The sequence below is a fragment of the Gossypium hirsutum genome, chromosome A03 (genome assembly GCF_007990345.1).
Source record: "Gossypium hirsutum isolate 1008001.06 chromosome A03, Gossypium_hirsutum_v2.1, whole genome shotgun sequence".
NCBI classification, from domain to species: Eukaryota; Viridiplantae; Streptophyta; class Magnoliopsida; order Malvales; family Malvaceae; genus Gossypium; species Gossypium hirsutum.
The window spans coordinates 12,648,389-12,665,927 of NC_053426.1; the positions used below are offsets into that span (position 1 = coordinate 12,648,389).

General features: G+C 39.1%; 1 protein-coding gene across 1 annotated transcript; it reads left to right on the forward strand.

Moving 5' to 3' along the window:
- The first annotated feature begins 12,973 nt into the window (after window positions 1-12,973).
- Window positions 12,974-17,265, forward strand: LOC121217817 (uncharacterized). The gene is made up of 2 exons (XM_041094192.1): window positions 12,974-13,359; window positions 17,157-17,265. Exons 1-2 carry the CDS (start codon window positions 12,974-12,976, stop codon window positions 17,263-17,265), a joined length of 495 nt encoding a protein of 164 aa, XP_040950126.1.
- The last annotated feature ends 274 nt before the right edge of the window (window positions 17,266-17,539 follow it).

The following is a 17,539-nucleotide window of genomic DNA, read 5'->3' on the forward strand; positions in this document are numbered from 1 at the left end:
TAGTGCTTATCTAGTTCAAGTCCTGGATTTTGTTTTAATAATTTGATTTGTTTAAAACTATCCTCTAGATTTTGTTTTTGTTCCAATGGAGTTCTTTCTTAGTTTTTTAAATTCTTTTACTCTTTTTTTTTATTTTTTTATCTATTTTAATATTTTACGTTCTAAAAAAATTGTTTTATTTTGTAATTTTTTTATTTTAAATTTTCTTAAATACAATTTATTTCTTCTAAAAATCTTATTTTACTACATATATATATATTTTTCTTAAAAAAAAACACTATGATTCATTTTTTTTTTCTACTTTATGTGCATTATAAGTTGTTAACAAGCATTTTTTTTATATTATAAAGATTGTATTTCATATATATTCGTTAGCATATTTTTATATAATGGTACAAATAGTTTATTTATATTGTCTGGTATGTATATTATTTGTTTTAAAATTTGGCCTGAGCAGACGTTGCAATTTTTATGTACATAATTGATGTCACATTTTTGCTAAGTTTAGTTGTAAATTATTTTGTACAGCATTTATGTTAAATTTCAAATCATAATATTTGTTTTGAAATTCATTTATATTAAATTTTATATTTAGGCATTAATATTTATATATTGCCTGTTTGCCTATTGTTGTTTTTATGCATTTTAATTTTTATATTTGTACCTTTGTACTACAGTCGATGAACGGTGAGCTATGATATTTATTGTTTGTTTCAAATTGTTTATTTCATTTTTTTTCCTATTTTTAAATAAATCGTATAAATGAGCTCCACTGCTTTTATAACCACTCGTGTTTCAAAAGAACCCTCTCAACATAAGGAAATATCTCGTATTTGGGGAGTTTGAGAGATCGTGCCCAATCGTGCTGGGTTTCGTTCTTTTCATTCGACTAAAATACGGAATATCCTTTGAAAATTTCATCCATGTTTTTTTAAAAAAAATAAAATGAGGTAATATTTCGTATTTGGAGAGTTTGAGAGATCGTGCCCAATCGTGCTGGGTTTCGTTTTTTTCATTCGACTAAAATATGGAAAATCCTTTTTTGAAATTTTCATCCACGTTTTCTTAAAATAAAACGAGGGAATATTTCGTGCTTGGAAGTTTGGGGAGTCGTGCCCAATCGTGCTGGGCTTCAATTTTCCATTCGACTAAAATACAAAATATCCTTTTGAAGTTTCGTCCATGTTTTCTCAAATTAAAATGAGGCAATGCTACGTATTTGGAAATTCGATAAATCGTGCCTAATCGTGCTGGGTTTCGATTTACCGTTTGGGCCGAATGGTCAAATATCCTCTTTAAAAAAAAGTTTTAAGTGCATGTGTTTTGGAAATCCTGAGATGATCTTGTGTCGAGTGTTTATTAAGGGGACGTAATGTTTTATTCCTTCTAAGCGAGAGAACCTCAACATCCAATTCAAGTTATCCAAACGTTTTAAAGATTGTATTTTAAAATCTTTTCAAATTTTCAACATTAGGACATTAATCGATCAATACGGTAACGATTTTGGGCGTTGCGAGGGTGCTAATCCTTCCTCACGCGTAACCGACTCCCGAATCTGTCTTCTAGTTTTTCGTAGACCAAAAACGTTGTTTTAATAAACCAAAATGTTTTATTAAAATGATCGACCACAGGGTGACCCGATAAACAAAAAGGATTTGTGGCGACTCCATTTTCGTTTTAAAGTCGATCTCTATTTTTCAAAGTAAAATGGTTTCGACAGCTTGGCGACTCCACTGGGGTCCCTTGCCATGATCTCTTTCAAGCATTTCGCATTGAAATATAGATTAAAATATTTCCATAAAGGAGATTCTGCTTATGACTCTAAAAGTTTCTAAATAATACGGGAACCTGAAACAGGACTATTGTTTAAAATTTACCAAGCCTAAGGGTTGGAATTGTCTGAGGGGCTACCCCTTAAGATTTTCTGTCAAATATATCAGAGACAAATATTGCATCGAAGGTACAATTTTGACGAATAGCAAGCAATGTCAAACCAAGCTTTAAAAGGGGATCATTCTTGAGAGAAAAATGGTATTTTGCATCCATGCAAATATCAAGCATATACATCTAGTCATGACACCCAAGGAATGGTGTAGCAGACCAAATTAATGGAAGAAGAGTCAAATCCTGTACCCTTAAAAGTGCGGGGGGAATAAATTGGAGAGGAATTAGATTATATTCCCCCGAGTTGCAGTAGGAGAGTTTGAAGATGGTGTAAGTCTTATATCCCATGAAGTACAGTGGATTGGACCTTGAAATTATAGTAGGGCAAACCAGTTGAAGAAAATGGATTGTTTCTATGAGTTTTCTGTCGGAAAGTAGCAGCTGAACAAGAAAGACTCATGTCAGTGAAGCGATAGCCTTAATAGACAGCGAGTTATGGTAGCCTAAGCATTAAAATGGGATTATTTTCATGACATTTTGCATTCGTACAAATGTCATTCATAATACATTTAGTTAGGGGCATTTGATTCATGTTGATCATAGCATCCTAATCATTTAGCATAAGCATAAACCATAGGAAATCACTTCTACAGATGGATTCCCCAGTGGACAGTGTAGCAAGATTGATTAAAATTACAGATTTCGGCAAGCCTTATCCCACTGAGCAGGAGTGGAGCAGGCTAAATATAGCAGATCTCATCCCACTGGCAGGAGTGGAATAGATCAAATTTCGACAGATCTTATCTTCGCTGAGCAGGAGCGGAGCAGATCAAATTTTGGCGAATCTTATCTCCATGTATCGACATTGGAGCATATTTCAGCCACAAGCCTTATCTTCACTGAGCAGGAGTGGAGCAGGCTAAATACTAGATCTTATCTTTACTGAGCAGGAGCGGAGCAGATCAAATTTTGGTGAATCTTATCTCCATGTATCGGCAATGGAGCAGATTTCAGCCACCAGGCTTATCTTCACTGAGCAGGAGTGGAGCAGGCTAAACATACCAGATCTTATCTTCTCTGAGCAGGAGTGAAGCAGATCAAATTTTGGCAAGTCTTATCTCCATGTATCGGCATTGGAGCAGATTTCAGCCACCAGCCTTAGCTTCACTGAGCAGGAGTGGAGCAGGCTAAATACTAGATCTTATCTTCGCTGAGCAGGAGCAGAGCAGATCAAATTTTGGCGAATCTTATCTCCATGTATCGGCATTGGAGCAGATTTCAGCCACAAGCCTTATCTTCACTGAGCAGGAGTGGAGCAGGCTATATACTAGATCTTATATTCGCTGAGCAGGAGCAAAGCAGATCAAATTTTGATGAATCTTATCTCTATGTATCGGCAATGGAGCAGATTCCAATCATCAGCCTTATCTTCACTAAGCAGGAGTGGAGTAGGCTAAACATACCAGATCTTATATTTACTGAGCAGGAGTAAAGCAGATCAAATTATAGTAGATCACATCTCTGTGAAGCAGTAACGAAGCGTTTTGAAGCAATAAGGTGCGGTGGGTTGTGGCAAAGAAGACAAGACTCAGCCAGCCCAGAAAAATTTGGCCCTTCTAAAATCTTTGCTCTATTCTCGTTACACGATAATGAGCAAAGAGGGGCACCTGTAGGACCAAATTTTTGCCCGGGCCCAATCAAACCAGCCCAAATTAAACACCCCACTAAATCGACCACTAACTCTATCACCCTACTAAACCATCCACTACCTCTATCACCCCCACACCCTACTAAACCGTCCACTACCTCCATCACCCTACTTGTTATAAGTTGTAAAATTTGACTATAAAAGCCATGGAAAAACTATTGTATGCGGGATTGAGAGAGGATTTTTAGAGGATTTTTGGGAGAATTTTTTAGAGAATACACATACGAAATCAAAGAGAATACAAATTAGATTTTTAAGGTAACCTTTTATATTATTCAATTTTGTTTACTTTGGCGTTCACATTTTTTCTTTACATAAACGAAAGAAGGGAAAAGAGAGGGAGTTTACCTCTGATTTTATTTCCTTTCTGATTTGGCCCCAAAGTTTCATTTTTAATTCAATTTAACCCATTTTTTATTTTTGTTATTTTATTGTTAAATTAATTAATTTGAGCTTTATTCTCATTATTTTTATAGTTGTTTTTTTATTTTCTATTAATTTAATTAATTTGAGTTATGTTTCATATTATTATATTATTTATTATATATATTTATTATGTAAATATATATATTTTTAAGCGAAGTTAATTATTTTAAATATAAACTTCTATTATACATAGATTTATTATATTATTTTTTTATACCATTCTTTATTATCGGTTACCATTTTTATATCAAATTATTTTTATTTACTATTTCTCACTATTACTAATTTAACATTGCTATTCCAATTTTTTTTTACTATTATCCCCCATATTTAATGTTATCGTCAACATATTTTTTGTTATTATCATCATGTTTTTAATATTATTATTAATACTATTAGCACAATATTTATTACATTATTGTATTTATTATTACTGTTGTTTTATTAATTATTTCTATTAATTACTATTATTATTATTTTTTATTATTTATATATGGTTAGCATTATTCTCATATTATTATTTTCATGTTGTCTATTATCATCATTTTAAAAAAAATCTATGTCCTTAATTCATTTATCCATTGATCTTCTCTCAAAATTTTTCAAAATAAAGGCAATGTTCGGTATTTAAAGAATTCGAAGAATCGTGCCCTAATGTATTGGGTTTCGTTTTCTTTGTTTGTCTTGAATATTCGAATATCCTCTTACCAGTTCACTCTCAAAAATTTTCAAAATAAAGGCAATGTTCAGTATTTAAAGAATTCGAAGAATCGTGCCCTAACGTACTGGGTTTCGCTTTCTTTGTTTGTTTTGAATATTCGAATATCCTCTTAAGGCTAAAACGCACGTTTTAAAGGCAAGCTCACAATTGAGGGTAAAAAATGTTGTGCCCTAACGTGCTGGATGTAATGTTTTACCTTGAGATGAGATGGTCTTTAATACACATTTGACTTACCTAAATGTTTTAAAAGCCAATTAAAGGAGGATCACGTTTTGAACTCTATCCAAATATTTAATTTTCGACATTAAAACACTAAATAATCAATCAAGTACCAATTTCGGGCGTGTCGAGGGTGCTAAACCTTCATCGTACGTAACTGACTCCCGAACCGATTTTTTATTTTCCCAGACCAAAATCGTCGTTTTGAAAAATTTATTTATTTATTAAAAACGACCGTGTTTTGAGGTGATCCAATCACACCCTATTAAAAACGATTGGTGGCGACTCCCAACTTTTCATTTTCAAAAGTCGATTTCCCGTTTTCAAAAAAATGGTTTCGACAGCTTGGCAACTCCGCTGGGGACAATAAAAGAGTCAAGCCGTAAAATTGATTATTTTCTATCCTTCTGTCGAAAATTTAAAATTTGATTTTTAGCATACAATCCTTTTACTGCATTCATTTTGGTTCAAGTCCCCTTGCATTACATGCATTCATTTTAGTTTAAGTCCCCTTGCATTACATATTGCATGACCGTCGTGGTCACACCCTTTAGGTGGGAGCGAGAAACTATGCCTTCGTGAGGTTTTCACCTCCGCATGGGCTAGTGGACTGCTTCCGGGATACATTCGTACCTATGTCTTCGTGAGGTTTTCACCTCCGCATGGTCATAGGGAAATGTATTCCCCTGAACCGAACTCGATCCGTATGAGCCTATAATGGGTGAGGGTTGAGGAATCTGCTGGTTCGGGTACCCTTTTCTTTAGAACTGAGCCACATATAGTGAACCTTAGGGATCTACCCTAGATATAGCTATGTTGAACTTTTAGTGGTACCCATATAAGTGTTTAATTATTCTCTATTTGTTTTGGATTTTATTATCTGGTACTAACTCGTTGTGTTTTGATTGCATATCATTCCATCGTTAAGGAGGTGTCGATTCTTATTCAATTACTAAGTTAGAAAGCTTGCTATGGAGAACGAATTACTTGATAAAGTAGAAGATAATGCGGCTGTGGATAAAGTTTCTTATCGGGTTTTCTCCGAGAATTATTCCCCACTAAAGGAGATAACAGCCACGCCCAGGAGAGACGATATATCAGAGGAGAATTGGATCGCGCTCCTTCGAAATCTCCAGGAAGAAGGCGTCGAGTGGAAAGCTCCCTGGTTTGTTCCTGATGAGATCCTCTATCGATGTGGTAGTTTTGATTGGGCACCTCTACCTGGAATTTGGGGAGCTATTGGATATGCCCCATTGCTCGTGTTGAGGCAATATAGATCGAGATAGTTTGTACCGATAACGCATGGGTTAGCTCAGAGTGAGTTCTCGTATAGGAAGAGCCATTATAAGAAGAGAATCCGAGAGATTGCCGATGCCTGGAGACAGACACGTCGGATGAAGAGGTTGGCAGTAGGTTCGATGACAACCCCGGAATATGAAGGGTGGTTGCACAGAAGGACCAATGATAATATCCCTCAGCCAATGTTAGGAGACGTCAAATCGATGGATGAATACCTACAAGTAATTCCTTCTGAGCTAGAGATCATCAAGCAAGACTTCGATGAGAGAAATTTGGAGTTAAAGAAGAAGATAGAGCAGTTGGAAGAAGAAAAGGTGCATTTGAGGTTAGATGTCGATGTTTAGAAACTCAAGCCCGAGAAGTTAAGAAAGGGAAAGAGAAAGGCCGAAGAGGACTTGGACGGTTTGAAGGCTGATTACAAAAAGCTGCACATGTCAATAAGAACAGCTGGATTGGGAAAGACATCGGAGCAGTGGCGACGAGAAGTTCAAGAGGAAAAGGCCAGAGTTGATCAGTGGGAGAAGAGGTTCCACAATGCTCGAACACGGGAAAGCGCCTTGAGGAAGAGTTTGATCGAAGGCCAAGATGAGAGGCAGATATTAGCATCTCGGGTAGCGAAATTAGAAAGGGTGTTGCATTAGAGTCGTGGTCATAACTTGGGCATTGAATAAAGGCAAACTTAAGCAGGATCGAGGATTTTAAAGGAAGGGTAGAAGAGCTTGAGGCCACATTACAGAACTGTTAGCATCGAATTGAATTTCTCGAGTCGAATAATGAGCAATTGAAGGAACAACTTCGTCGATCGCAGGACCAGGTCAGGGATAGAGATCATATCATGAGCGAAGCCGTGGCACAGATTCGATCAGTGGCTGATTATTTACAGACTTTAGCGGTTCAGGCTGATGTGCTAAGTGTGAAGTATGAGTTAGAGTTGGATCGGGGTCGTGAGTTGGCTTGCCTTCTTGAGAAAGTTAAAACTTTGAGCATTAGGGGAAAGTCATATATATAGTCTATTTTATGTAAAGGATTTTATTTTCTAAGAAAGTTTCTAAATAGAATTGGATCAGAATCGACGCCCTTTTAGTTTTGCATTCATTTCATACATTTTCATTTCATCGCATCACGTGCATTAAGTTTCAAAAAAACTCTTAATTAATTTAAAATTATATTATAGTTACCCTGGAACATCAATACTACACGCGCAAAAAAACTAAAGCTATGGATCAAAGGCTGGAAAAATTGGAACAAATGCAGAGTGAAATGCAGGAACGGCTGCAAGCACAGATGCAAGAACAACTGGCCAAGATTCAGTAGGATATGAAAGATCAGATGCAAGAGTCGCAGAAGGACATGATGAATCAGCTAACTCAGTTGTTGCTCGGAGGGCCAGGAAAAGGAAAGAGCCCTATAGTCAACCCAGATGGTGATAGCGAGATCCTTACTTACCCTCCAGGTTTCACTCCAGTGCATACCCCAGTACCACCTCAAAGGGTGTCTGTTAATGTCAAGCCCCAGTATCAGGCTAGTATTTCGGCACCAATGAATTTCCCGACGGGCTCGTGTTTTAAACCCGAGGACGATCGGGTAAATCCTTCGGTCCCTGACTTTGATGAGATGGCAGAAGTAGGAAAGGCAAAAGGAGAACTCCCAGAGCAGCTGGAAATCCGATACAAATGGCTGGAAGAGAAATTCAATGCGCTGGAAAATGCAGATTATCAATGCGGCATGGATGCTAAAGAGTTGAGTTTGGTTCCTGACCTAGTGCTCCCTCTGAAGTTCAAAATACCGGAGTTTGAGAAATACAATGGAACCAGCTGCCTTGAGGCCCACATCACGATGTTTTGTCAGAGGATGACTGGTCATATCAGTAATGATCAGTTGCTCGTTCACTGTTTCCAGGATAGTCTGAGTGGGGCTGCAGTCAAATGGTACAATCAGCTGAGTCGTACCCAAATTAAATCGTGGAGAGACCTAGCACAGGCCTTCATGAAGCAGTATGGCCATGTGACGGACATAGCGCCCGATCAGGTCACGCTACAGAACATGAAGAAAAGTTCAAATGAGAGTTTCAGACAGTGTGCTCAAAGGTAGAGGGAAGTCGCTACACAAGTTCAACCGCCACTCTTGGAAAAGGAGACAACCATGCTTTTCATTAATACTTAGAAGGCACCTTTTATCAATCTCATGTTGGGAGGCGCGACAAAGAGTTTCTCGGACATAGTGATATCCGGTGAAATGATTGAGAATGCGATAAGAAGTGGAAAGATAGAGGCTGGGGAGAGCACCAGAAGGTCAGCCCAAAAAAGAGAGAAAATGAGGTCGGCAATGTAAGCATGGAACATGTAAAGCCAATCACAGTTAATCAACCAAGGACGACGGTCATGGGCCAGCAAGATTCATCAAGACAGAAACACAATACAAAGCGGAATACAGATAAGCCCCAGTTTACTCTTATTCCAATAATGTATCGGGAGTTGTACAAAAATCTATTCTATGTACATGTTGTATCCCCGTTCTATTTAAAAATCGTTGCAGCCCCGTATCCCAAGTGGTATGTGCAAGTGCCCAATGTGAATATCATGCGGATGTTACAGGATACTTGATCGAGAATTGCACCTCTTTTAAAAGAATGGTCGAAAGGCTCATTAACATGGGTGTTGTCAAGTTCGATGAGGTGCCTAGCACAGGAAACCCATTACCCAATCATACTGTTAATGGGGTAAATGCGGTAGACGGAAATATGGGAAGGAGAGTTAGGTTGGATATAGCGGAGGTGAGAACCTCGATGAGGGAGGTTCTAAAGAAGATGGTAGAAAGAGGTCTAATCATACAAGACTTTAGGAGCAAGTCTCGAGAAGTGGGGAACTATTATGAGTTTCACGGTGAGGAAGACCATGAGATAGAAACATGTAATAAATTCAGGGCCCTGGTACAGGGTTTAATGGACAACAAGGAGATGGGGTTCTTCGAGTTCGCTGAGGAGAAACATGTGTGCACCTCAGAGGAGGGGCTAATAAAGAAGGTCTGTGAAGTCAATCACCCAGTGGTGATCATTTCACGATCGAGAACAAATGAAGCTGGAGTAAAAATGATGCCAAAAGTGGTGATTCAGAAACCGGCGACTTTTCCTTACAAGGATAACAAAAGGGTGCCTTGAAGTTATAATTGTAATGTGACATTGCCAGGAGAGGGAAGGTTCGCCAGCATACCAGATACGGAAGTTGAGCCTGTAAAAGAGAAATCTTTGATGTCGAAACGAGGGAGGGGAGAACAAAACCACTGGTTAATGAGCCAGTAACAGCAGATGAAGCTAAAGAATTTTTGAAGTTTCTGAAACACAGTGAGTATAGTGTTGTGGACCAGTTGCACAAGCAGCCAACTCGCACCTCGATACTAACTTTGCTTCAAAATTTGGAGGCACATCGTAATGCGTTGATGAAGGTGTTGAATGAAACCTATGTTGCTGAAGACATCTCGGTGAACAAACTGGACCTACTCGTCAACAATATTAGTGATGATAACTTTATTTCTTTCAGCGATGATGAAATACCGCCAGGTGGCATGGGGTCCACCAAGGTTCTGCACATCACTACCCGATGCAAATGGTATATACTACTGGGGGTATTGATTGACAATGGATCGGCGCTAAATGTCTTGCCCTTATCCACATTGAGCAGGTTACCCATAGTTAGCTCTCATATGAAGATGTGTCAGAACATAGTGAGAGCGTTCGATGGCACCGAGAGGAAAGTAATGGGTAGGATTGAGATCCCTCTTCTGATCGGACCTAACATGTATGAGGTAGACTTTCTCATGATGGACATCAGGCCTTCTTATAATTGTTTATTGGAGAGGTCTTGGATTTATTCAACAGGAGCAGTATCATCATCATTGCACCAGAGGCTGAAGCTAGTAACAGAGGGTCGGCTAATAACCATGAACGCGGAGAAAGATATTATCGCATCCATCGCTAGTGATACACCATACATTGAGAGCGATGATGAAGTAATTGAATGCGCTTTTCGGTCATTAGAGTTCGTAAACGCAACTTTCATCATTGAATGAGGCAAGATTCCAATGCCAGAGTTATCTGAAGCTACAAGGATGAGCTTACAATTGATGGTAGGAAAATGAGCATTGCCCGAAAGGGGGCTCGAAAAATACCTCTACAGACGAGTTAAAGTACCAGTTTTGGTTAGAAAATGAGATCGTTTTGGCTTGGGACATAGGCCGGACACCGAACAGAAAAAGGAAGAGCTAGTGAGGAAACAGGAGAGACGAAGGGCACGATTGAGTGGGGCAGGGGTTAAATGGGAGCCAATGACCTTCCCCCATATATCCAATACATTTGTGTCAGGAGGAATTATTCATTTCAAGTCAGAGAGGGTAAGAGAAGAGACAATTGAAGAGCTGATGGGAAGCTTAGGCATTAACGTCATATTGGAGGAGAAGGCGATGGAAGGAAACTTATCAAGCATCCGCCCTTATGAGCTGGGAAGTGTCCTGAATAACTGGACTGCAAAAGAAATTCCTGTAGTTCTTAGAGCTAATACAGAGTAATATTCAGAACACACTTATTGTTTTAAGCCTAGAAACAATATGAAAATTTTGTGAAATAGGCTCATGTTTGAACCTTTGTTTTCAATAAAAAACGCATCTTTTGTGTTTCATTCTGGGCAAATCTTTTTTCATATTATCATTATATTCATAATAATGTCATACAAATAAGCCATCCTTAAATTCATTCTCTGGATATTTTTTTCATGTTATAATAGGTCTCCAGATATCGACGTTACGAGTAACACCGTTACGGACTCAGAATCTCTTTTCGAGCCAGATATGTGTTTAGAGGGATCTCAAGATTTTGAAGATGATGAAGAATGTGGGTTATCTTTGGATTTGTTAAGGATGGTAGAACGGAAAGACAAACAAATTCTACCCCATAAAGAGACGACCGAGAATGTGATTTTGGAAGAGGGGAAAGAAGTGAAAATCGAAACTTGCATATTTGAGGAAGTAAGGTGAGACCTCATTAAATTGCTACAAGAGTTCAAAGATGCCTTCGCGTGGTCGTATCAAGACATGCCTGGGTTAAGCGCCGACATTGCAGTACATTGAATCCCCATAAAAGAAGAATACAAGCCTGTTCAACAGAAGCTTCGAAGGATGAGACTCGACGTTACAGCAAAAATAAGGGAAGAGGTCAGGAAGCAATTCGACGCTGGGTTTTTTGCAAGTTGTGAATTACTCAGAATGGGTTGTTAATGTTGTCCCTGTCCCAAATAAGGATGGAAAAATACGAATGTGTGTGGATTACAGATACTTAAACAAGGCCAGCCCAAAGGACAATTTTCCATTGCCCCATATCAACTCGTTGGTGGATAATACGGCGGGTTACTCGTTATTCTTTTTCATGGATGGTTTTTCTAAATACAATCAGATAAAGATGCATCCTGCAGATATGGAAAAGACCACATTCATAACCTTGTGGGGAACATTTTGCTATAAGGTGATGCCATTCGAGTTAAAAAATGCGGGAGCAACGTATCAAAGAGTCATGGTGACCTTGTTTCATGACATGATGCATAAGGAGATTGAGGTTTACGTCGACGATATGATTGCAAAATCCCAAACAGAGGAAGAGCACATACAGGTTTTGAGGAAATTGTTCTTGAGGCTGAGAAAGTTCTAGCTAAAACTCAATCCGACAAAATGTACTTTCGGGGCTAGATCAGAAAAGCTGCTCGGTTTCGTCGTCAGTGAAAAAGGAATCGAGGTTGACCCCGACAAAGTCAAGGCTATACAACAATTGCCCCTGCCACGCACTCAAAAGGAAGTTCGAGGTTTTCTGGGAAGATTAAATTACATTGCCCGATTTATTTCGCAACTAACTGAAAAATGCGACCCCATATTTCGTCTTCTCAAGAAACATAACCCAGGTGTGTGGGATGAAGAATGCCAGAAGACATTTGATAGAGTTAAAAAAGGAGATATACTACCTCAGTAAGAAATTCACTGAGTGTGAGATAAGGTATCCGCCAATTGAGAAATTATGTTGTGCTTTGGTCTGGACAACTCGGAGATTGAGGCAGTACATGTTGTACCATACGACTTGGTTAATCTCGAAATTAGATCCTCTTAAGTACATGATGGAGTCAGCCGCTCTGAATAGAAGGATGGCTCGATGGCAAATTCTGCTTTCTAAGTTCGACATAGTTTATGTGAACCACAAGGCTGTAAAAGGAAGTGTAATAGTGGATTTCCTAGCCAGTAAGCTTTAGAAGATCACGAGCCCTTGAACTTTGATTTTTCCAATGAAGATCTAATGTATGTAACAGTCACTTAAGAAGACACTCTAGAAGATCGCCCCTGGAAACTGAATTTTTTACGGAGCATCAAATACTGTTGGTAATAGAGTTGGGGCAGTCTTGATATCCCCAAATGGAGATCACTATCCGTTTACTTATAGATTAGATTTTGATTGCATAAATAATATGGCAGAGTATGAAGCATATATCATGGGCATCCGTGCAGCCGTAGAACGCAAAATCAAAGTGCTAGAGGTGTATGGAGATTCCGCACTAGTGATCTATCAGCTCAAGGGTGAATGAGAAACAAGAGACTCAAAGTTGATCAATTATCGAGAACTGGTTCTGGACTTAATCAAGGTGTTTAATGATATCACTTTCTACTATCTCCCACGTGATGAAAATCAGATGGCTGATGCCCTGGCTACGTTAGCTTCCATGTTTAGAGGGAATAAACAAGAGGATATGAAGTCAATCCAGATGGGTATTTGTGATGTTCCAGCTCATTGCTACAGTATCGACGAGGAGGAGGAGGAGAGGGATGATCATCCTTGGTATCAGGATATTCTTCGATATGTGAAAAATCGTGTATATCCTGATCAGGCAACCGAAAATGATAAAAGAACATTGAGGAGGCTGGCCGGTGACTATGTCTTATACGGTGAAATCTTGTATAAAATAAGAAAGGACCAAGTGCTGCTAAGATGTGTTAATGCTGTTGAAGTAAAGAAAATCCTGAAAGAAATCCATGAAGGTGTCTGCGGGACGCATGCCAATGGATTTACAATGGGCAGGCAAATCATAAGATTCGGGTATTACTGGTCTATAATGGAAAGAGATTGCGTTAACTATGCCAAGAAATGTTATAAGTGTCAAATTTATGGTGACAAGATCCATGTACCTCATTCTCCTCTTCATGTCATGACTTCCCCATGGCCTTTCTCAACGTGGGGCATGAACGTCATTGGGCCGATTTCACCGAAGGCTTCTAACAGACATCGTTTTATCTTTGTGGTTATTGATTATTTCACCAAGTGGGTGGAGGCTGCTTCATACGCCAACGTCACGAAGTCAGCAGTCAACAAGTTCTTAAAAAAAGAAATCATATGTCGATATGGCATGCCAGAGAGGATTATATCTGACAACGCATTAAATTTGAATAACAGCGTGATAATGGAGGTCTGCAGTCAATTCAAAATTAAGCACCAAAACTCATCACCATATCGCCTAAAAATGAATGGGACAGTTGAGGCGGCTAATAAAAATATAAAAAAGATCGTGGGGAAAATGGCTGAGACTTACAAGGATTGGCATGAAAAGCTACCATTTTCTCTCTATGCTTATCGAACATCGATCAGAACTTCTACCGGGGTAACACCTTTCTCATTGGTTTATGGGATAGAGGCAGTTTTGCCTATTGAAGTCGAGATTCCTTCTCTCTGAGTTTTATCTGAATTGAAACTAGATAAAGCAGAATGGGTCCTATCCCGGTATGATCAGCTGAACTTGATTGAAGAAAAGAGGATGAGGGCTATTCGTCATGGCCAAATGTACCAAAAGTGCATGATGCGAGCTTACAACAAGAAAATTCGCCCGAGAGTATTCTAGGAAGGGGACTTGGTATTGAAAAAGATTCTCCCTATGCAAAAGGATTTCAGAGGGAAATGGATGCCAAACTGGGAAGGACCTTATGTAGTGAAAAGGTTTTTTCTAGAGGGGCACTAATATTAGCAGAAATAGACGGCAAAAGCTTCCCCAACCCGATAAACTCAGATTTGGTTAAGAAGTACTACGCTTGAAAAAGAAGAGGCCAAGGTGAAAACCAGCAAAGGGCGCCTTGAGACCGAAAGAGTTTTGAGTTGAAAACTTTAAAAAGGGCAGCTTAAATTGTGAGCAAGGATGGGGCATGTTGCGACCTTGTTCTACTAGAATTAACAAGAAGGTGGAGCATTACATCTTGAACGCATCAACGAAATATCTTGGGCCTCCTAAACACACATCTGGCCTCCAAGGGTTTTCGAACAGTCCGAATAGAGGAGTTCACGCTGCTATATCTGGGGCACCTATTTTCCATCTCATATATCTTTTGTACCTTAGCAAAATTTGTTGTCTTGATTAACATTTTACCTCGAGTTTCACTCTCAATAAAGTTTCATCTTATTTATTATGATAGCCTACTTCAAGCATTTTTTGTTGAAATATTTAGTTAATGGACTAATAACATTTTCACAAAAGGGGTTCTGCATATTACTCTAGAAGTTTCTAAGTAGTGCAAGAACCCGAAATAGGTCAATTATTCAGAACCCACCAAACCTAAGGGTCAGAGTTACTTGAGAGGTAAAAAGCTTAAGTGAAAAATACTACTTCAGATATGTGTTAGTTAAATGAGAGGAAATACGTCAAGAGCAAACGATGAGCAATAACAGCTTAAACCTTAAGGAAAAAAGAAAAGAAGGCATTTCTCATGACATTCAGCTTTCATACCAATATCATTCATAGTACATCTAGTTAGGAGCATTTGATTCATCTTGATCATAGCATCCTAATTATTTGACATAAGCATCATATTTAGCTAGGAGCATTTGGATTATTTCGATCATAGCATCCTAGTTATTTGGCATAAGCATAGATACAGGAAACGGAGTCTACAGGACATGTTCCAAAGGACAGTGTAGTAGCATTGGTGAAGTCAGATCTTATCTCCATGTATCGGCTATGGAGCGGATAAAAAATGGTGGGTCTTATCTCCATGTATCGGCTATGGAGCAGATTTAAGCCACCAGCCTTATCTCTCTGAAGTTGCAGAGAGCAGGTTGGAGATACAGGTCTTATCTTCCTGAAGTTGCAGGAAGCAGACTGAAAAGTTACAGATCTTATCTCTATGTACCGGCTATGGAGCAGATCGAAAATGACAAGTCTTATCTCCTTGAAGTTGCAGTGGAGCAGACTGAAGACAGCAAGTCTTATCTTCCTGAAGTTGTAGGAAGCAGACTAAAAGTTACAGATCTTATCTCCATGTATCGGCTATGGAGTAGATCGGAAATGGCAAGTCTTATCTCCCTGAAGTTGCAGTGGAGCAGACTGAAGATAGCAAGTCTTATCTTCCTGAAGTTGCAGGAAGCAGACTAAAAATTTACAGATCTTATCTCCATGTATCGGCTATGGAGTAGATCAAAAATGATGAGTCTTATCTCTCTGAAGTTGCAGTGGAGCAGACTGAAAATAGCAAGTCTTATCTTCCTGAAGTTGCAGGAAGCAGACTAAAATTATAGATCTTATCTCCATGTATCGGCTATGGAGCAGATAAAAAATGGCGAGTCTTATCTCTATGTATCGGCTATGGAGCAGATTTTAGCCACTAGTCTTATCTTCCTGAAGTTGCAAGAAGCGGACTGAAAATTTATAGATCTTATCTCCATATATCGACTATGGAGCAGATCGAAAATGACAAGTCTTATCTCTCTGAAGTTGCAGTGGAGCAGACTGAAGATAGCAAGTCTTATCTTCCTGAAGTTGCAGGAAGCAGACTGAAATTACAGATCTCATCTCCATGTATCGGCTATGGAGCAGATCAAAAATGGTGGGTCTTATCTCCATGTATCGGCTATGGAGCAGATTTCAACCACCGGCCTTATCTCCCTAAAGTTACAGTGGAGCAGACTGAAGATAGCAAGCCTTATCTCCCTGAAGTTGCAGTGGAGCAGACTGAAGATAGCAAGTCTTATCTCCCTGAAGTTACAGTGGAGCAGACTGAAGATAGCAAGTCTTATCTTCTTGAAGTTGTAGGAAGTAGACTGAAAATTACAAATCTTATCTCCATGTATCAGCTATTGAGCAGATCTCAGCTACTAGTCTTATCTTCCTGAAGTTGCAGGAAGCAGACTGAAAAGTTACAGATCTTATCTCCATGTATCGGCTATGGAGCAGATTTTAGCCACCAACCTTATCTCCCTAAAGTTGCAATGGAGCAGGTCGAAGTTATAAACATTATCTTTTGAAAGTTGTTACTTGAAGAAGAGGGGCACCAAGACTCGACAGGTCCAGGCAATTTTGTTCCCTTTTGAAGTCTTTGCTCCGTTATCGTTATACGATAATGAGAAAAGAGGGGCAGCTGTAGGGCCTAAAATTTGCCCCGCCTAAACCACTAGAAGCTAAGCAGACCTAAACCTAAGTACCCATTTACAAACATGTGCCAAACAGCCTAAAAACACAAACAGATTGCAAAAAAAACTCTAGGAGCCATCATTTGCAACCGAGGCAGTCCCCAGACACCGCACGTCACGCGACTCTCTGCACCGTGCACCACTCCACCTCCACGTCAGAGTCCACACCTAGCACGTACCTGCAAACAAGCAAAAGAGGTTGGAAAATTGGCTATAAAATCCAAATTGAATCAAATGGAAAAGCATCTTTTTTTCCCCGATTTTTGGATATACACAACAGCAGAACGTGCAAGAGTAATTGATATCAATAAAAAATCAGATTGAAGGCCTAAAAGGTTGTTCTTTATTCTTTTCCATTTCGTATTTCGTATTTCTTTTTGTTTTTCTTGCTTTCTTTTCCTTGCAAACTGTTTTTACATCAAAATCAGGGAAGAAGAGGCTTACCTAGCTTACCCCGTGGTTCGGCGTCAGAGGTGGAGGCGCAGAAGCGTCGATGACCCTCGTGCGCGGCATCTCAAAGCAGAGGCGAATCCCTAGCAAAGGGTGAGTCTAAAAGGGGGTTTTGAATTTTCTTGAAGATAATCTGCAAGGCTGCTGTTTTGGGGGGGGGGTTTCTTTCTTTTTAGCTTTTACAACACGTTTAAAACAGCACCATTTGGTGCTGGGCCCACACGTTTGACCAAAAATAGGCAATTTATGTGTTAAGTCCCCCCCTTTGCGATAGTGATCAATTGGGCCTTGCTTATGCTTTCTTGGATTCTTTAAATTTATCCCTAAAATTTGCGTGTCATTCCAGTTTAGTCCGCGTTTA